The following is a 21,828-nucleotide window of genomic DNA, read 5'->3' as shown; positions in this document are numbered from 1 at the left end:
GGATTCTGACTCTGATGGAAAGGATGTGGACGCTACAACCTTCAAACAGTTGGTTGGTTCTCTGAGGTATTTGTGCAATACTAGACCTGATTATTGCTATTCAGTTGGGATGGTTAGTAGGTTCATGAGTAAACCTAAGTGGTCCCATTACCAAGCTGCTATCAGGATTCTGAGGTATATCAAGGGAACTCTGAAGTATGGAGTATTATTTCCTTCTGGAAGAAAGGATGAGTCAGAACTTCTGAGTTATTCAGATTTTGATTGGCGTGGAGACAGAGTTGACAGAAGAAGTACGTTTGGGTGCTTATTCAAATTTCTGGGAGGTCTCATTTCTTGGTGTTCCTAGAAGCAACCTGTTGTGGCGTTGTCAACTTGTGAAGCTGAATACATTGCAGGTGCTGTTACTGCATGCCAAGCTGTGTGGATTCTGAATCTATTGCAGGATCTGAAGATTAAAGTAAACAAACCTCTGAAGCTGATGATTGACAACAAGTCTGCAATCAATCTTGCCAGAAATCCAGTGTTGCATGGGAGAAGCAAGCACATTGAGACCAAGTATCATTTTCTGAGACATCAAGTTCAGAGGGGAGTGTTAGAAGTTGTACACTGCAGCACTCAGAAACAGTTGGCAGATGTTCTGACGAAAGCTATCAAGACTGATCAATTTCTCAGATTAAGGGATGGAATTGGTGTTACAAGTTTTGATGGAATATGAATTAAGGGATGGTATTAGAAGTAATTCATATTTATTAGTTATACTATTTTCTTAGCCCCTAAGTTTGTTAGAGGGTATTTTAGTATTTTATCCTATTCTAATAACCCTAGTTTTAGCTTATAAATAGGGTGACAATCATTGTAACTTTTATCATGTTTTGTAGCCGTCATTCTCTGAATAGAATATTTCCATTCATCATTTATTCTATCTTTGCACCAACAAGGATGAGGGAGAAGATGAATTTAGAGAGAAAAATGAAATAAAAAATAGTAAAAAATAATTGTTAATTGTGAACTTTCTAAGTTAGGTTAGTTAAGATAGGTAAAGCTCAAAATTATGAGAAATAACATGTTTATATAGACTTGGTAAGTGAATGATCACACTTGGATTGTGATCCAAGTAATTGGTTTATCAACGGTTAAGAGTTAATTTAATCTTTAGTTGTGGATCACCAATTTCAACCATAGGATTAATTGTTAAGAGTGACTAGGATTGAATGAAAAAATGGAAGTTGAGATTTGTGTTTGTTTGGAAGTTTTGTGTTAGTTTGGAAGTTATGGTAGTTAAGGGTAATTAGGTAAATTGATGTTTTTGTGAAGAAATAGGTAGTTAAAGGTAGTTAGAGACCAAGAGTGTTGAAGCTTAGCAAAAGTACCAAGTTAGGATGTAGGGCAAAGAGTCACTAGTAATAAACTTGAATTTTAATGCATTTGCCTTGATTTTTCTACCACTTTTGGCTTGAACTTTGAGTGGCTTAACCCATGATTTTTAGTACTTTTGAGAAGTGATATTTTCCAATAAATTAATGAAATCTTCATTTTATTCCAAATTTACCCTTTCCTTGGAATCCAACCAAACCTCTGAATTAAATGATGGTCATTTCAATCCCCCTGATAACCATGAATCTAAAAAAAATGATCCCCACCACAAGTAATACGGGAAATAAACCTGAATAGTTACCAAATAATATTCACCTCGAAAATTCACTTAAATCGATTAAGTTCATTATCACCGAACCTTTGGCCTAAATTTGTTACCATATGCAAATGTCGATGAATGCAAAATAAAATAAAAAGTATGCAAATGAAGAAAACCATAAGCTAGGCGAATTGAATAAAAAAAAGTAGGGCAAATTTTGGGGTATGTAAGGTAGCATTCATAAAGTTCAAACACAAGGTGTTTATTGAGTTCAATAACTTCAAAAAGAAGGATGAATATCAAAGTGGACAAAGGTTAAATATCCTCAGAACCGGTGGTGGAGGTGAGTTAAATTCAACAGAGTTCAAGAAGTTCTGTGAGGAGCGTGGAATTGAGCATGAGGTGACTGCTTCATACACTCCATGGCACAATGGTCTTGCTGAAAGAAGAAATATAACTCTTCTTTACATGACATGGAGCATGTTGAAAGAAAATAATCTACCTCACACATTGTAGGGTGAAGCAATTGTCACGTCAGCATATGTGCTTAACAGATGTTCAACAAAGAAGTTAAAGGAAGTAGTTCCTATTGAGAAATTGATTGGAAGAAAACAAAGTGTGAGGCATTTCAAGGTGTTTGGTTTTGTATGTTATAAATATATACCAGATGCTACTAAAAGGAAATTGGATGACAAAAGTATAGCCATTTTGCTTATATGTTACCATTTTATAGGTGCGTATAAGCTCTATTGCCCAGTCACCAACAAAGTTGAAGTCAACAGAGATGTCATGGTGAAAGAATCAGAAACATGGGATTGAAATAACTCTCAATTCAACTATAGTGTAGTGTCAACACTAGAGTTTGACCATGCCTTTGAAGGAGATTTTGCCTCTAAAGGTGAGTCTACCTCTAACGGTGACTTTGACTCTGAAAGTGAGTATTCCTCTGATGGTGAATCTAACTCTGAAGGTGAGTCTGATTTTGAAGGTGAGTCTGACTCTGAAGGTGATCCAACCTCTGAAGGTAATCCATCCTCTTAAGGTGATACAACCTCTGAATGTGAGCCTTATGAAGGTGGCCCTGCCTCTCATGCTGGACCTACCTCTGAAGGTAAACTTGTGCAGTTTCAGAGGCCACATAGAATTAGTCAGATATCAAGGAGACTTGCAGACTTTAAGTTGTTGCATGATACTTAAGTTGACTCTGAAGGGGGAGTCATACAGTGTGCCATGATGGTGGACTTTGAACCTGTCAGTGTCAATGAGGCACTCAAAAAGAAGGTGTATGTGAACTCCATGAAGGAAGCACTTGAGGCAATTAAAAGAAACAAGACATGGGAACTGACTGTTGTACCAATGAACATGAAAGCCATCAGTGTGAGATAGGTTTTCAAAATAAAGTTGAAGCCATATGGTTCAATTGCCAAGCATAAAGAAAGGTTAATAGATAAAGGATTCCTACAAAACTCTGGTTTAGACCACTTTGAAGTGATTGCACCTCTAGCTAGACATGAAACCATAAGATTGGTTATTGCTATAGTTGCAAATAGGAATTGGTCTCTGATACATTTAAATGTAAAATCATATTTTTTAAATGGTCCATTGCAAGAAGAAACTTATGTGTTACAACCTCCTGGATTTGTCATAGAGAATGAAGAATGGATGGTGTATAAGCTGCGTAAAGCCTTGTACGAGATGAAACAACCTCCAAGGGCTTGGAATCTGGAAGTTGATTCATTTTTCAAGCATTTGGGATTCAAAAAATGTGAAATTGAGTATGGTGTGTATGTGCAGCATACCTTTAATGGCAATGTGATTCTAATGTGTCTTCATGTAGATGACATACTACTGACAGGGAGTTGTACTTCTGAGATAAACAAGTCCAAAAAGGTGCAAATGAATGCATTTGATATGACTGGCCTTGGAAACATGGTATATTTTCTAGGGATGGATATTGTACACTCTAATAAGGGAATCATTATGCACCAACTGAAGTATAAGCTTGAGTTGCTGAAGAGATTTGAGTTGATGAATTGTAAGTCAGCAATCACACCTGCTGAGATAAACCATAAATTAGATTCTGATTCTGATGGTGAGGATGTATATACTACAACCTTCGAACAATCGAGTGGTTTTCTAAGATATCTGTGTAACATCGGGCCTGACATATGTTATGCAGTTGGAATAGCAAGTAGATTTATGAGTAAGCCAAAGTGGTCACATTACCAAGCTGGAATCAGGATACTAAGGTATGTAAAAGGGACTCTAAGGTATGGTATTTTTTTCCATCTGGAGTGTCAAATGATGCTTAGCTGATATGTTATTCAGACTCAAACTAGTGTGGGGACAGAGTAGACAGAATAAGCATTATAGGACACGTGTTTATATATCTAGGAGCTCCCATTTCATGGTGCTCTAAGAAGCAACCAGTGGTTGCATTGTCAACTTGTGAGGCAGAGTACATAGTCGGTGCATTATATGCTTGTTAGGTTCTTTGGCTTATGAATTTGTTGTAAGAACTGAAGATCAAGGTGAGAAAATCAATCAGGTTGATGATAGACAACAAATCAGCCATAAGTCTTGCCAAGAATCCAGTGCTACATGGAAGAAGCAAGCACATTGTCACAAAGTATCATTTTCTGCGCAATCAAGTTCAGAATGGAGTGCTTGAGGTTCTTCACTACAACACTCAGAAGCCACTTGCAGATATGCTGACCAAGGCAATCGAAATTGAATACTTCATCAATTTGAGGGATGGAATTAATGCTATTTATTTGTAGTCTTGAATATGAAATAATGGATGGTGTTAAATGTAATTTAAATTCAAGTTGTTTAGTTTCAGGTTCATTTGGTTTACATTTGAGTTTGGGTTATTGTATATAAACCCAAAGTTAGTTACAATTGATTAAAGTAAAAAAGAAAAAACAGATTTGAGAAATTTAGTTAGTTATAGAATCTCTCTCTCTCTCTCTCTCTCTCTCTCTCTCTCTCTCTCTCTCTCTCTCTCTCTCTCTCTCTCTCTCTCTCTCTCTCTCTCTGCAATTCTTTCAAAGTTCTTCTTCTTCTTTTTGTGCATTAATGGAGTTTCTTTGATAACTCCAACAACTGGTATATAGAGCTCCGGTTCTGATTCACATGGAAACACGAGTGTATGTGAGGTGTGTGATTGATTTCGCTCCTCAAATTCACACTGAATTGAAGATCGAAATTAAAGAGAATCACAAAGCTTGATTCACAGGGTTGAGGAACACGAGTGTTAGTGAGAATTGAGTTATTTGCACAAGAACGAATATGAACGACAAAAACGGTAGCTTGAATACAAAGCTCATTTTTCGACAGAAAGAATTAGAATCGGTGGTCAATTCATATGTGTGTGTTGTTTGGCGCTCAAGATGTTCTTGATCTTGTCAATGATAGTTACATGTCGCTTGCAAAAAATCCAACAAAAGAATAAAGAAATGTGCAATGTGAAACAAAGAAGAAGGATCAGAAGACATTTCTCTATATCCATCAGTGTGTGGATACGAAGGTGTTTGAGAAGATTCTCGATTCAACGACGGAGAAGGCTGCGTGGGATATACTTGTGTGTTGCTATTGTGGCGACGCATCGGTGAAGAAAGTAAAGTTGAAGTCCCTATGCAAGCAATATGTGAATCTTAACATGAAGAACAATGAAAAGGTACCTTATTACATCTCCAGAGTGATTGTGGTCATGAATGAGATGAAGTCTTGTGGAGAAATGTTCTTTTAACAAGTAATCATTGAAAAGGTACTAAGATCACTTACTCCTCAGTTTGATTACAAAGTTGTAGCCATAGAACATTTGAAAGACACTATCACCATAAGAATTGAAGAGTTTCATAGTAGTTTAGAGGCACAAGAATTGCGTCTGACTGAAACAAACTCTGAAAGGGAAACAAAACAGACTCTAAAAGCTTCTTTTGTCAAGAAGAACAAGAAGCAAACATGGCTAGAAAACAAAAAAATAAATAACGGTGGTGGTTCTCAGAAGTTAGAAATCTCCAACCATATGAGAAGAAACATAAAAATGGTCATAAGGGAAAGGATATGTTTGATAAGAGAAAGGTTCGGTGCTACAATTGTAACATGTTTGGCCATTTTTCTGCTGATTACTGGTCAAACAAGGTTTGCAAGGGTGAAGAAGCCTACATAGTCAAAGGAGATTTAGATGATGAACATGTGTTATTGATGGAACCTGAGAATGCAGGTGGAATAATGGTAGACTTATTGTATATGGACATCGACTACTCAAATCACCTAAATGGAAACAAGCAATAGCTGGTTGATTTTGACTCTGGTAGAAAGACCAAGATCAGATGTGCTAATGATGAGTGTCTGAATGCTGAAGGAATGGGAAATGTCAAAGTAAAATTGAAGAATGGAAAATTTTTACTGATGAAGGATGCATGGTAAGTTTCTGGCATGAATAACAATCTGATGAGTGTAGGTCGTCTGGTTGAAAAAGGTTTTTCAGTAACCATGAAGGACAATCTCTTGAAGTTGTATGACTGTGATCATAAGTTGATTATGCAGTATGAACTGGGAAGAAATAGAATATTCAAGGTGAATGTTGCAACATCAAACACTCAATGCCTTAGTGCGACAAATGTTGAAGGGAAAAGTGAGTTGTGGCAGAAGAGATTGGGACATCTGAACTTCAGAAGCTTAGGGTATATGAGTTCAAAGAATATGGTACATGGAATTCCAAAGATTTTGGCACCAGATAAATCATGTAAAATATGCATGAGAGGCAGGCAACCAAGATTTCCATTCTCATTAGAAATTTCTCCAATAGGAACTCGTGCTTTGGATGTGGTGTATTCTGATGTATATAGGTCATTCAAGGTTCCTTCACTTAGTGGAAACAAATATTTTGTGTCATTTTTGAATGTGTTCACAGGAATGACATGGGTAGTGAAGCTAGCAGAAATATATCAAAATGCATCGGACGCCTGAACATACAATAGAGTCTCCATTGAACTTTATTTATTCCCGAAGGAAAGGGAAAATATCGATAAAACCCGAGGGAAGAGAAAAGAATGCCAAAGTCTATAAATTTATAGGAAAGTAAAAGAGGATGCCAAAGTATATTATTGTATAGACAAGAAAATGGATGTCAAAGTCTATAGCTATATAGGTAAGAAAATGGATGGTTGGTCGATGACGGTTACACCATGTCAGTCGGACTATCGAAGATTACACATCATCTTAAAGCATTGTGTATATGAGTTATCTCTCTTCTAAATTCAACATTACATCTATTCATAGACGATGTGGAACTTAACCACTCACACTTGTGCCCAATAAACATTTTGAGATTCACAGACAATACAGTTGCATAGACAGATGACAAAACTAGATCTCTTTTTTATTACATTTCTCACTTAAATATGACAGCAACTCGCATATTTTCCCAAAATAGTCTTCAAATAGAATAGGAGTGCACTCCCCAAGGAACAAGAGTACCACCTGATTTCAGATAAATCGATAAATGTTATTAAAAAATAGCTCAACATATTCCAGCAAAGCTGTAGTGTTTCAACCGGAATGACAGCCCCAAAGTGAAGCTTAAAAAAATTACAGTAGTAAATGAATTATGACATAACTCAACCACTCCTGTATAATTTGATACCAATGAATTACAACAAAATTTCATTTGATTAAACCTAACTACATGTGCTAACAAGTCCTTCAGTAGCATTTTCTAATTTAGCATGCTAGGATTAGTGGTTTTTGTGACCCAAGCAATTATCGTGGCTCTGTTGGAGAAACAAAGTCAGCAAAGAAATATATGCAACAGACCCATATTGAGAGATCATCTCATCACAGACTCTTTCACATACGATCGATTACCTGAACTGCAATGTACACGAATGACGTCAGAATCCATAACAAATGTCTTTAAAGGGGGTACTACGGGGAAAGAATATTTTAGACTCACGTATACTCAAGGTGAATATTCATAAATCGAGCATTTTCTTTGCTTTGTGTCAATGTTACTAAACCTTCAATTAATTGATCTTGTTCCAGCTCAATAGGATCGTAGAAGTATATCAATGTCTGCAAGATACATTAACAAAATCAAGTTAATTAAATCCACATCATTAATGAAATGCAATTTTCAGCTAGGTGCCACGATTCTAGCTGCAATAGTATGGCACCAGCATATAGCTGATACTCAACTGTAAAACTTCATCAGAATTGCATCCTAAATGCAATCAGTTTAGACATACGTTGGCCATTTTTTATTAATATATGCTTAAAGATGATAAAAGCTGCACCTGCTGCCAATGTGTTGGGGGGTCCTCAGGTGCAGTGGATAGGACCAGTGCTTCACTAGGATTTGTTCGTCTTTTTCTCAAACTACCGTTCACTTGATTATTCTCGATAACTGATGTTGATGACTCTACCGTAGGCACACTGAACTCAACATCAAACCAAAATGCAAAACCATGCAATGGAGCTGTATAAACAGGAAAGAGAATTCAATTAACACTAGTAATTTGAACGACAACCAAGCATTGTGCCCACCCCAAGCAAACATGAAGGAGGTGGCGCAAATATCACATACTTTCTATATTGTATCCTATATTTTCATAACATATTGTATTCTATATTTTCTAAGAAACTGCATGTCGCCATACCGCGCATACATATCGTATCTGTGCATCATAGATTAGCAGCAAAGAAACATATTCAGAAATCCACGAATCAACGGAAAGAAATGACAGACAAAAGTAGCTTACCTCGCATCATTGAGTTGAACTTAAACTTCGATGTTAAAGTTTCTAACTCATTGATGGTAACGGAATAGCAATCGATATATTTAACCTGCAATAGTAAATGATCAATTTCTTCAAAACTCATACTGATAATACTACATTAAAGGAAAATTTCAAGAACTATGCACAGAAAGAAACAAGCTTGTATATAGACAGATCCCAATGTACTAAATATAATATTTTGTGCAGATAACGCCTTTTGTGAAAGTCCCCAGTCACTAAATAAATACCATGGAAGGGGAGAAAGGGAACCAAAACTTCATAAGAATCACACCATAAGAATATTGAAGTGAAAATAACAAAAAAAAAAAAACTTGTTGGAATCAAAACCTCATAAGAAACACTTGTGGGGAAACAGTTGGGAGCAAGATAGTTAAAATCAAGATCCTACCCAAGATTGGGTGGATCAAAAGATCGTCCAAAGAGTATTAAACTTATTTTTTTAATATAGAAGTATGATAATCTAGATAATTAATAGATAATAGTATAAATAAAATTCAAATAACAGTGTAGATAATTTTTTTATTTTATTAATAACAGTCTAATATTTATTTATAGTTACAAGTGATTATGATAGAGCACCTAGGTATATTTTAGAAGTGGGCTGTGAGGGAGAGAATGAAATTTAGTTAGTGACATGGAGTTAGATTCTAGGAGAATTTGTTAGAGAATGGGAATATATTGTGAGTAGAGAGTAGGGAAGGGGCATGCAGGATTACTATTAAAGTTGTTAGGAGAGTTTCTTACTGGTCACGAGCAATAGAACTCTAGTTGGGAGTCTTTGACTCTTATCCTTTCATTTGCTATTTCTTAGTTGTAGAGCCTCTTAACTCATCTTTACCATTCAATAATCTACAGATTTATCTTATTTGATTGTTCTATCAGATTATCATGTGAGTTCATTCCAGTGCAGTGCTCCTAGCTTTGTAACTCAGACTGAATTTGAATCCCTATAGAGGAATGTATAGCTAAATAAATAAACATTCCCCATCCTCTATAAAAATAAAAATATGTAAAGAAAAAAAGATACAACAAGGAATAGGTTGGTTCGCAAATTAAAAGTGTAAAATTAGACGGGTGACATGGGGGCCCAAATAAATTTCATAAACGAACCAAAGAACATCCGGTCCCCAAACCAACAGTTGAGAGCAACCATCAGCAAGCAAAATCTGTCAAGACTGGGATTAGCGAAGTAGGTACAAAGCATTCAAAAATAATACAGAAAGCAGAAGGTTTGGGATCAAAAGGTTGCACCTGAGACTGACTAGACATCAGTGGCAAGGACTTTGGGCACGTTTAAGGAAGGTCTAGGGAGCAGCAGAAATGGCCTGAAAATAAGAAGTGCTGGGGTCAATGCATCTTGCTGCTTGGGGTCAGAGAGGAGAGGGTGAAGTAAAATGACATCCGAAATAGAAGATGGATTGTGATGGTTAATAACCAGGTTGTGTACAAAACATACATTTTTTTTATAAAAGAAACCCAAAAATAAAAACACCAGGATCAAAAACATGATGAATCCCACACTTTTCCCGACGATCCTGCCCAATCATGCATAATTATGATTTTGCACCTGATTGGAATATCGGAGGAGCAAAAACCTTGTAGGGCTTGTGCGTATAATCTTACACACCCGCTTGCTATCTTGGCTTCCGTGATTCCATGGTTGGGAGGAAGAGACATGTGCATTACCTCTAGTTTCTTACAATTAAGTCTTTTAAATTTCAGTATCTGTAATTTCTAAACATTTGAACCATGCTGGTTCAATTATCTTTCTAATATCAGATCAGGAGATGGGCCATATTGGGCTAACCCAACCCCAAAAACTAGCTCATGGGGCGATGGTTGCCCCCACTTACAACAATTATCTAGCTATATCACCAGTCAAGTGGAATCTCCAACATACTCACAACGCCCATAACCCATTTTTGGAGAAAGAACTGGAAATACTTGACATCTGGTGGTTCCCTGATAATGAGTGGCCCAACAAGTCTATGATAGACCCAGATACCATATTAGAATTTTGGGCTTAGACCTAACTCAACTCGTAAAGCTAGCCCGTGGGTGACGTTATAACCAGTAGTCAATATGGGATCTTCAACAATATAGTTTAAAAAGTGAGAAAAAAAATGTTGGGCTGTTGTATCATATAGAAGCAGCTAATTCTCTTTAAACAACCACCACCAACAGTGAAACACTCTTATAAACCCTAAACATTAAACAGCACAAATGCAAGACCCTGGCTCTGCCACATGGCTTCATATTGTTTAGTTATTCCACAACATCTGCCAATCCTATATTAGAGGACCGGGAAAGAAACAAGTCTAGTTCATGGTTTGGTTCAGAAGGAAAACAGAACCAAACTGAAATGAACTGGAAAAATAGTTTGCATGAACTGAAATGAACCTGACCAAACTGTGTTTTTGTTCAGTTCACCAAGTTTTTATATTTACGAATCAAACCGCTTTTGAGATTAAAGCAGCAAAGTGCAAACTGTCTATATATGCAAAACTTAACCAAACTGTATTGAAGCTTCCAAGCAAAACTGATTCTTTTTACTGAGCAAAATTTTGAAAACAGATAGCACTTTCAAAGAGCTCCAATCATTACAAAAGATGAAAGCTTTAAATAGAAAAAATAAAACCCCATCAGAAACAAAAGTGTGATGTGTACGTGCTTATAACAAGGTTCTTGGTTAAAATACAATTTAAACAAGGAAATTTTACCACACGAGAAATTAAACCTATTGTTTGAAAAATCAATAAACAATATACAATCCATTCAGTCCAATCAACAAAGCTAGTTCTCGTCTGAGTTCTCTTGACATGAAACTATCCCTGCATAGCTTACTACAGGACAATTATATCCCTAATCTCTAAGAAAGTAGGGATTTCTGATTAAGGGTTCTTGCTAGCAAACAATGATTGAATGCAAAGAGTGACAATTTGAAAATTGCAAGTGAGAGATATGATCCTGTGTTGTGAACCTGACGAATAAATTCTTCCGTAAGAGAGTTCACAAAACAAAATGCAAGCACGAGAGAAGTAATTGGAAAATAAGTTAGAGTAGCAAAGGTCAGATACTTGATGACGGTGCAGTTCAGTTCTTTGTGGTGCAGTTCAGTTAGTGAACTGTGTTTTAAACACCAGTTCAGTTTGTCAATAACAGTTTGGTTCTCCGTAGTACAGTTTAGCTCGGTTTTGCAGTTCGGTTTGGTTTTTTTTTAACAGTCCTAGAAGAAACCCTAGATGACTTACTGACTGAGCTTCCCATCATTTTGTGAAATATCCAAAATGTTTTTCATATATGCATATATTGTCCGTTGTATAATGGAAAACCATCATGCACAGCTTGAAGTTAACCAACCTTTCTTCAAACATACCTCAAGAAGGAAAAATATAGTACATGTATAACCAAAAGCAGTGGTAAGAACTGATAAGAAATAACCTTGGCACGCATGTGATTCAGAATTCGATAATAGTGAAGAGAAGTCAGAGAAAACAGTGATAATAACACTAACTTACGTACCATATGTGGCCATGTTAAAATATTTTCACCAGTTATTGTCTCCACAGAAGGTTCCTCAAATGCACATTGTTTTGCTAATGATAGCATGGCAGACACTGCAACCAAAAGCAGTAGTAAGAACTGATAAGAAAAGCAATAGATAGGAAATTATTTATTTGCAGACTGTCCTACCCTAGTGTATAAATACCTTACTAAATGTTCAAAGAACTAGCTTGGAAGATAGTCTTGGAATTTGAACTTTGGTCCAACTTAAACCCAAAAGCTGGATTGTGGTGAGAGGGTTGGCCCTAACATAGAAGTTTATGGTTAAGCCTAACTACCCAAAGCTAGTTTATGGGGTAAGGAACTCCACCCACTTATAACTTATAACCACTATCGCATCCATATCAATATGGGATCTCCAACATACAGGATTTTCAACATTTGAAATTTCTAAGAAACTAGATTTATCATTTCACTAGCCAAAAAACAAGTATTGAAATAAGACAAACTGTGTGCATGGATATTTGACTAAGGTTCATGCATCCATAGGGTGTCAAAAACACTAATTCCTAACATTTTAATGCGGCTAACACAGGATCTGATGTGTGAAACATTCAAATCAGTGTCATCAATAGCAGATTGCAGAAAATAGCAGAATGCCAAAAGAATAGTAAATAAGTAAATCCGGCTTCAGCAAATGTCTATATACAAGGTACAATAACAGATTTTGAAATCTTATTTACAATCCAGGATGACATCTAAGTTGCTACGCAGTGCACTTACTGTCAATTCCATAAACATTGCGCCAAAAGTCGACGCTGTCACTGTATCTGTCCGTATGTGTGACAGGAGCCATGTACAACTGGAGAAAAGTACACCAAGAGGTCAGCACCTTTTTCATTTTTTGGGCAAGACACCAAAAGCTCAGCAATATTGTAATATTGTGTGCAAGATAAACTGAATCCATTAATTACTGAGTTCCCGACTACATTCTAGCAACTCTAAGCTTCAAGTATAAGTAACCATAATTCCCATGAGTTACATTATCCTTATTAGGCTGAGATTGAACCAGACAAAATAACTTTCTAGAAAAGGTATTCACAATACTATAAACGACAAACTATATATCTACTTATTAGTAAGAGTAAATAGAAATACCGATGCACTTGAAGGAAGAATAAGACCACCAGGCTTGAGCCAGCGATCTCTGGCAGTAATAACGCTCCCAAGCATGCTCTGCAGGAACGAAAAATATTAAACCATTATAAATTATGAAAGTTAGTGAACTGAAAGGATGGGAAAGAGAAAGCCAAAGCAAGCTGACATCTGAGTATCATTTTAGACGAGCAGACCCATATTGACGTGAAGTAGTCATAGACACCATTCCCCAATCCTACCGTGAGTGCAAAAGGAAAACAAAAATAATAGAAAAAACACAAGTTCTAGATTTTGTTTGTTATTTTGGTTCCTCCTCCCAAAAAGAGGATAGTTCTCAATGAATTACAAACTTCAATCGCTGCTTTAACATTTCTTTAGATGGTAACATTAGAGATAATACGCCTTTAATGTTTTTATACGAATTTAAGTACTAATTAGTTGTTCACGAGATACTTTTTCTCATGAAACAACTATTCCAAAACCTTAACCTTTTGCATGAAAGCAAATGAATGGTTTTATATTTGATATGCCACCTCACCCAAGGACGTTGGGCCAGGAACAAGGATAATGCACAAGTACAGCGTACATTTTCCTTACCATAATTTTTATTTAGATCAAGAGTGGCATGACCAAAATCATAAGACTACTTGGTCACGAGACTTGAAACCATGTTGTGAACCAACTATTCCTAAAACTTACGCTTGTCTGAAAGCACAAGAACTGCTTTTATTTCTCACTTGATGGTATTGACTATGTACATCAAAGGATGTGATGACATGTGTTTTGTTACAAAAGAAAACAGGTCTGTCACAAAACTATTTCAATACAAGTCTTCTTTAAGAGTTTGACTTCAAAGTTTTCTTGAACTTCGTGTAAACATCGTATGCCTATCCTCCTACTCAACACCTCGAGCTAGCGCTCCAATAGGTTGTCTGGCATTGCAAACCATCCGTGGCTCAATTTTTTCATATTTTTCTATATAAGTTACTCCTTCCTCTCTGACAGACTATTGATCTCATCTATTCTTGTTTGTCCACTCATCAAGATAACATTCTCATCTCTACAACCATAAAAGATTGCTAGTCTTGTTACTAGGCAATAAAGTTTACTTATATGAAGAGAGAAAAAAACATTTTCTAGTATTTCTAAATCTATTTGGTCAAACTATCTAACTAGTGGTTATCTAAAAGCACGATTGATGCATGCAATTGGTGATAGCAGAAATTCCACCACATAGATAAACAAACAAGCACCGTGAACATGAACAAAACATTCACAGGATGAAAACAAAAGCATTCAACTTTAAAAAAATATAACCACTGCACATAGTTACACATACATATTCACGTAGACAAGACATAGAACTCAGAAGCTTCCATGTTGTTCATGATAATTTAATAAACTTAAAGAAGTTTTGTTATCTATTACTCTTATACTGCTCAAAAATACAAGGTTCCAATAAAAAACAGATGGTTTATCTGCCTCATCATGCAAAATCTGCAACTTCAAAATATAGCTAAACCATAAACAAGATGTCTGCCCAAATATTTGTCTATGCCTATTCATTTTATTTGAAATTACAATATTCAAATGACAAATTTGTTGAGTCACACGTCCTGGATATTTAAGCACTACTGGGACCCCTCTTTTAAAAGCTAGTTATCATGGGGGAAGAGCCAAGTCACAAACAATACACCGAGCATCCCATACTAATTGATGTCGGACATGGAAACCCTATATAATACATGCCCAAGTCTCTAACATAGATACGCCTTGAGAGTCGTTGTCCCGGCAACTACGATCTAAGACACTTTACACAGCCTTTCCAGTTAGCCCCTCTGTAGGTAGCTCTTCCTGATTAACAAGAACTAGGTTCTAATACCAATTGATAAGTATCCAAGCACTTGAAGAACTCTCCTATAAAAGCTAGCTATCAAGGGGGAAGAACCAACTCACTTAAATACTCCTCTGAGCATCTCATACTAATTGATGTAGGAATTGGACACTCCATAATACCCTGGTCTCTATCATAGCACAACTCAAAAGATTAGTATATATGATAGGAGGGCCCTCAGGCTTATCATTAGCTTCACTTTTCAGGTGAGACTACCTGAGGTGGAACTCCTGGAGTTACAATCCAAAATACTAGTCTGTTAGGTGGGAAAGCCTCTGGAGTTATAAGCCTTCCTTTTTAGGTGAGACTCCTCAACCTAGGACTCGTGACAAAGTTCTCTTTATCTTTGTCAACGCAATCATCACAACACATATAGGAGCTACAGTTACAATATGATAAGGAGGACGGTTATAATACGATAAGGATGTGAGAAATCACTTTTTTGTTTTATTTGTACGCAACAAAATTGTAAGCCTTTCCACATACATCTTTCTGATAATGGTAAAAGATACTTCTGTTCAATTCCAATCCATTCAAGTTATTAAACTATCAGTCCCCTCAGAAGTTAATTTATGATCTCATTCACCGATTACATGATATCTTGTTTTAACTTCTCAAAAATCAAAATATATATCTACTATGAAAAATCAAACATATTCTAATATGCACCTCATATAGAAGCATATAGCCCATCCATTCTGAAATTATAACATCCACCTCTTCATCAATTTCAACATCCTGCAAAACCCATAGGCTGACGTGAATATAAAGCTTGATCCTTGTAACGAATATAAAGTTGACAAAGAAAAACCAAACAAATTTCAAAATAAGTAGAATTTGCATAAAATATTATATAAGTTGACCCTAAACATAAATAACATTGATATATTTTATAACACGGAAAGTAGGTGTAACGTATGTTATATATTTGTGGTAACTTGTAAGTTTTGGTCTCTCCCACCTGCACAACTTATTTATAAGGATAATAACATTGTAATAGATAAAAAAAGTCTCAAATAGTTTGTTTGGATTAACATTTACCTTGTGGCAGTTGATCTTTATTTAGTGGAGATGATGAATTTTAATTTTAATTATCCAATCTAAACATACTCATACAGGATTGTAGCCTTTATTATATAATGGTGCACACTAATATTCCTATTTTCTAATATTATCAGTCAATTTTTATTAGAATTGCAGAAAAGGCCCAGTGTGGAAGGGTTTTCAAACACGGGTTTATGATTGTTTGATTTTATTGTATTTTGTTGATTTGAAAGAATCAATATAAGGTGGTGTTTCAGTCTAATAATGCATAACTTGGTGATATTGCTGAATAAGCAAAACTGGAATGATATTGTAGAAGAAGAAAAACTGTAGGCTGGGAGTTGGATGAACATAAGAGTGAAAGGAAACATTCATCATGCTTCTCAGTGGTTTTTGAATTTGAGGGATTTTTTGGGCATTTTGCAGTGATCCAATGGTCCAGCTTTGCGTGAAAGTTTGTAGTTTCGGTAAAGGGTTAGTTATCAGTCATTAGCTTCTAAACCAAAGAAAACACTATCCATACAGACAGGATTTCAGACCATATTATAGGTCTGCGCACATGATCAGTAGCACGAGTCAAGGTGTTCAAATGTTAAAACATTGGTTGCAAAAGAAAGCCTGTGAAGGACTTTAAAAATAGGAACACACAATCTATTGGTAAAAAGATAGTAAATCTAATAAAATCTCGAACTGAAGTCATAATACTTAAGAATTGTGGTTGAACCTAACTCAACCTTTACAAAACCAGCAATAATAACTTACATGGATAAGTGGCTCTCAAGTAAGAAACGAAAACAGGGCTGTGACTCCTAACAGAAAGAAAAGGAAGAAACAAGAAGAGCTATTCAAGGAGGAAAAAAAGACAGATAGCACTAACAATTTTTTAACTTTTGAAAAGCTTAACCATCATAACTTTACAAACGTTGACGTGAAGAATTCAATCATCTTAAGTCTAGTTTTGTCATCATTTTTCTTTTTTTTTAATTTCAAACTTTATTTAGAGATGCCATATATTTGTTGTTTCCATTATGAGCTAACTTTTGTTTCATACTTTCAAGGATGAGAGTCATATGCTTTGTAGTCTAAACAGTTGATGTAAATTTTGAACTTCATTTCCTTTTCATAAATAAAAATGAGTTTCATTAGCCTTCTTGTTTTTATTGTATTTATCTTTTTGCCGATTTTATTCATTAGTTCGATTAAAATCTATGATTGAGTCATAACAATTATTTAGTTTTGGAATCAATTTCCTTGCGATAGACACTCTACTTTTCAACTATTTACTTAATCAAATAGTGAACATAAACTCACTAATTAGCACCAACTATTTTGGCATCTCAATAACAAATCCTGCAATTTAATTTTCAATCATTTTACTAAATGGTTTGGACATTATAGTGGTCAAACTGTGTCAAGATTCTAAGCCATAGCATATTTTCAGTGATTGAAAAAACATATGTAGTTCAGAAGAGCCTACCTCAACTCGTCCATGCAATACAATGACAACATCAGAAAGGTTATTTGCTTTAACAACTTCATTTGCCTGTTTGCAAGAGAAAATAACTAATTCAAACCAATAACACAAGGTAAAAAGTGCTATTAATCATCATAAACAACCTTTTTGTAATGACAAACTCTACCATGAAACTTGTAAAAAAGAAATAACTATAATAGAAAACCCGAAGTAGAGATATGGTTTGGAAAGAGTTTAAAAAGCATAGGCAAGCCTCACCATATCAGCCGGTTTCATGGGATTCAATTAAGCCCAAAGCCTAAATTCTAATATGGTATCAAAGTAGAGTTAAGTCACTTGTAAAAAAGCATAGGCAAGCCTCACCATATCAGCCGGTTTCATGGGATTCAATTAAGCCCAAAGCCTAAATTCTAATATGGTATCAAAGTAGAGTTAAGTCACTTGAATAATTTAGAATGAATGAATTGCATTACACAATAAAGCTGTACAAAATATATATACAGGAGAGAATTTCTCAAAATAAGGAAAAATAGGAAACTGTTACACATAAATCAATTTGAGCTCTTCATAGAGATTTGGTGAAGATATCAGTCAACTGACTATTGGAGCTCATTGAAGAGGTTTTAATGGTGTCTAAATGAATCTTCTCTCTAATGAGATGGAATTCAATGTGTATGTGCTTAGTCCTATCATGAAAGATGAGGTTTGAAGAAAGATATATTGCTGAACGATTGTCACATATAAGTTCACTTCCCAAATCCCATGCAAAGAACTCCTTATATTGAAAACAACAACACCTACCTAGTCTTCTACAACTATGAAGGGTCAGCTACACATTTATTAAATAAAAACCACCTCTTTCAAACACACCTCATATAATTCTTAAATAAGTTACATTTTAGTTTTGGCACAAAGGAAACATGGCCAAATGACTAGAAATTCCAGCACATGAGAGTAGATCAATTGAAAAATATTCCGACCAAAAGAGGTAGAGGAAGACCTATTGAATGTGTCAAGCACACGGTAGCAAGAACTGGGTAGAAGATACAGAAAAGAATATTCTTGTCCAACTCTATTTGTATAAGGGCTTGTAATACAAGTATTACAATTAGTCACATAGTGAATTGGGTACAATTTTTAGCTTCTTGTTGTTGTATAAGGGCTTATCCGTGTTAACTAAATAAAGCACCATGCCCTCACCCTAATTTTTTTTATTTCAGAAAAAATAAATAATGTGTATACCAATGAAAACTGTATCTTTGAAATTATTACCTGCAGAGCAATGTCGCTGGCATCAACTGCATACACCTGGAAACATAAAATTCCACAATCCCATCATGTCAAACACTTTGAAATAAACTATAGGTTGAAACAACTAGATTAAAAGCTTAATTATTAAAACAAAAGACAGGCCTCAAAAAGTACTGTTACAAAAAGTCTTAATCTAATGCGTGTAAGCAACACAAAAAATATAAATAAATGTACCCATGATTCTCCAGAGTTTAAAAATATTAAACAAAAGAAGTAGAGAAGAATAAAAGTTAAATCAAATACAAGGCAGAAAAGCAATCTATCCATGGTACAGCCACAGCATCCAGCATATCCAGATCATATTAAATAATACAAGGGAGCTAAAACTGAAAATAAAGGATTTACAATAAAAATTAAACAGTTTTACTTTTATTTATATGAAAAATACATTTTGTAAAAAAATATATAATACCATTCTTTCCATATCAACAAAAAGAGTATACCAATATCAATTTAAAAAGCTTACCCGTTTTGCACCGGCCTGAGCACAAAATATGGAAAGGATTCCTGTACCGCACCCAACATCAACTACGACCTGAAGACAAACAATACTTAAGGGAGTAAAGAGAGGAATGATGTAGGAGGACAGAGGGACGTGAAAAGCAAGAATGAACTGGATTGTTAAAATTCCGCTATGCAATAGTGCTATAGCGGCTATTTGACAACATTTTATACTAAATTGCGTAATACGGAATAACAGCAGTTTGTTCAAATTTCGCTACGCTATAGAGGTATAGCATCGCTATTATAACAGGATATTAACAAAATCTATACAAACAACACAAAAAAAGCAAAACATGAAAGAGTCATCAATAGGTATATCTTATTCCAATATGTGGCATATGTTTAACCTATCATCTGTATAACAAACATAACCCCCCAACAAGAGGCCGTCAAGATGGTTCGATAAACTACCTAATTCACTTGGAGTTGTACAAAGCCCTCTTTTTTAACCGAGTGTTGAAATAACAATTAAGCATTAATTTAAGTATCCTATGTGAAGTTAACAGCCATTATTGATGTTATAATATTGCAAGAGGTCGCAAATAGATATATGGAAATTCGAGTTTAACATTTGATACTAAAATTCCTCCTATGTGTGATATAGAAATTACTTTGCCCGCGATAAAACTCTGATGCCGCATGATTGCTTCCCTATAAGTATCAGTCCGCACACGATCCTGTACCAAACCAGAAAAGAAAATGAATTAGAGGATGAGGTACATTATCCTCAACATATATGTTAATCAATTTGAAGTACATCATACAATTAATTTATAAGGACAAGTCCAAAGATCAAATTACAGAGGTAGCCAAAATCGCGTATCAAATTTTATCACAGTAGATACGAAAATTAATGAACTGTGTTCATTGGAATTATAGAGAAAAACATACATAATTGAAAGGAGTTTAAAAAATGGAAGATATTCAAGTCACTCATATAAATTGTATTCTTAATTTTTTAAACATTCCCCTATATATTTTGTATGTGTAAAAGGAAAGGTGAAAGCTAGCTCTAAGAAGTAAGAACAAAGAGGTACTAGGGTTTATGACATTCAAATTTCTCAAATATCAGGTATAGGTGAAAGTTAGCTCCAAGAAGAGAGTAACAGAATAGTGATAGAATTAATACCTTGATCATCTCTTGATGAATACCGAGGTGAGCATAGGAATGAAAATACGCCATATCGTAATCTGTGCAAGGAGATCGATTAGACTGTTGTAGTTGTTGAGGTTGTGCGGTATCGGAAACCCTAACAAGGGAATTAGAGGTGGAAACACGTGAGCGGCGAGTGACACGACGGGCTCTGTCTCTGTTGGTATGATTATGCACCATTTCCGGTGGTGGTTGATGGTGGTAGCCGTTAGTATTGTTAGTATTGTTATCCTTCAAAAACATCGCTCTCTCACTTCACTCTCTTCTCTCTTTTTTCTTATTTTATCACAACACCACTGAACCTTGCACGCACTGTCTCATCAGTTAGGTTATATATATGACGCCACTATTTTAATGTGAGGTGAGACACTTTAAAAACGTGTACAACTCAATCCATACACCATTTGTTAAGTAAATAGGCTTCCTAAAAGTGTATGATTGATTCTCTACTCAAAATTCTAGGTTGTCTTTTATTTTATTTGTTTGGAATCTTTATTTTTAAAAAGAATATTAATAAATTCTACATTTTTTACATTTCAAATTCCTCTGTATAACATTTCGTCTCTTTTGGATCACTTGCTCGAGAGTTTGTGTACATCCCGAACATGTCAGATATGGTTTCTCTGGGTCGAGTTTCTATTCGGACGGGAAGTTATTTGCCTTGACCCAACCCATATGTAAAAAAAAAGTTTAAACAAAGACAACTTGTCTATTACACACATGGATAGAGCATTCACGTCACATAAGTGGCTATAAGTTATTGATCCAAAACATAAAGACAAAGGACGTTATTCTTATTAATCGTCCTCAGGTGGATCAGAAAATATTAACCACAATGACGAATGAATCGATCATTAATGACACAAGACATTGTAGATCTTTTATAAACCAATGACCACCACATTGGAAAAAAACATAGTTGAGATACCTCAGACATACATAAACTAACATTGCAACCTCTAATTAACCTAGCATCGGTACAGTTATCAAATTAGTGTGTCATGTGTGTACATTTGACATCCAACATGGGGCTTGGTAAAACTGACATGGGTCACACAATCTCTCATTCCAACAACAGTATGACTTGGTTCATGATGACAAGGGTTGTCACCAGCAGCAACAACCACAATCACGGGCATGATTGAGCTATCACGACAGAAATGTTGGTCGTTATGGAAGAGCTACAACGCCAGAACGAGACGTTGCAAGACAACGTGTGTGACTTACAGCAATAACAAAGGCAATATATGATTGACGATCAAGAAGATCTGGTGGACCCCCAGACTCTATTGGTGGAGATATGGGATAGCTCATACACCTTCAAATCGCACATCTAATTGTATTCGA

The 21,828-nt window shown here is 35.4% G+C and overlaps 1 protein-coding gene across 1 annotated transcript; it reads right to left on the bottom strand.

The window, feature by feature from the left end:
- Positions 1–7,127: 7,127 nt before the first annotated feature.
- LOC127091798 (probable protein arginine N-methyltransferase 6) lies at positions 7,128–20,839 on the bottom strand. The gene is made up of 13 exons (XM_051030506.1): positions 20,458–20,839; positions 19,940–20,005; positions 19,291–19,359; positions 18,786–18,821; positions 17,517–17,582; positions 15,665–15,733; positions 13,102–13,179; positions 12,727–12,805; positions 11,962–12,056; positions 8,401–8,485; positions 7,936–8,117; positions 7,596–7,714; positions 7,128–7,512 (listed from the first exon to the last, which is right to left on the bottom strand). Exons 1-13 carry the CDS (start codon positions 20,722–20,724, stop codon positions 7,470–7,472), a joined length of 1,254 nt encoding a protein of 417 aa, XP_050886463.1. The 5' UTR covers positions 20,725–20,839; the 3' UTR covers positions 7,128–7,469.
- Between the last annotated feature and the right edge of the window lie 989 nt (positions 20,840–21,828).

Source organism: Lathyrus oleraceus, chromosome 6 (genome assembly GCF_024323335.1).
Source record: "Lathyrus oleraceus cultivar Zhongwan6 chromosome 6, CAAS_Psat_ZW6_1.0, whole genome shotgun sequence".
NCBI classification, from domain to species: domain Eukaryota; kingdom Viridiplantae; phylum Streptophyta; class Magnoliopsida; order Fabales; family Fabaceae; genus Lathyrus; species Lathyrus oleraceus.
Note: the sequence above shows the minus strand (reverse complement) of the source record. Positions and strands in the feature narration are given on the sequence as shown.

Bases quoted from the DNA above. Each gene is read 5' to 3' on its own strand.
- LOC127091798 (XM_051030506.1), bottom strand. From the start codon at position 20,724: ATGTTTTTGAAGGATAACAATACTAACAATACTAACGGCTACCACCAT. The intron at 15,734-17,516 runs GTAGGCTCTTCT...TGGGTTTTGCAG, and splicing joins TATTGCATGGACGAGTTGAG to GATGTTGAAATTGATGAAGA. The intron at 8,486-11,961 runs GTACGTAAGTTA...TTACTATTGCAG, and splicing joins TTTTAACATGGCCACATATG to GTTAAATATATCGATTGCTA.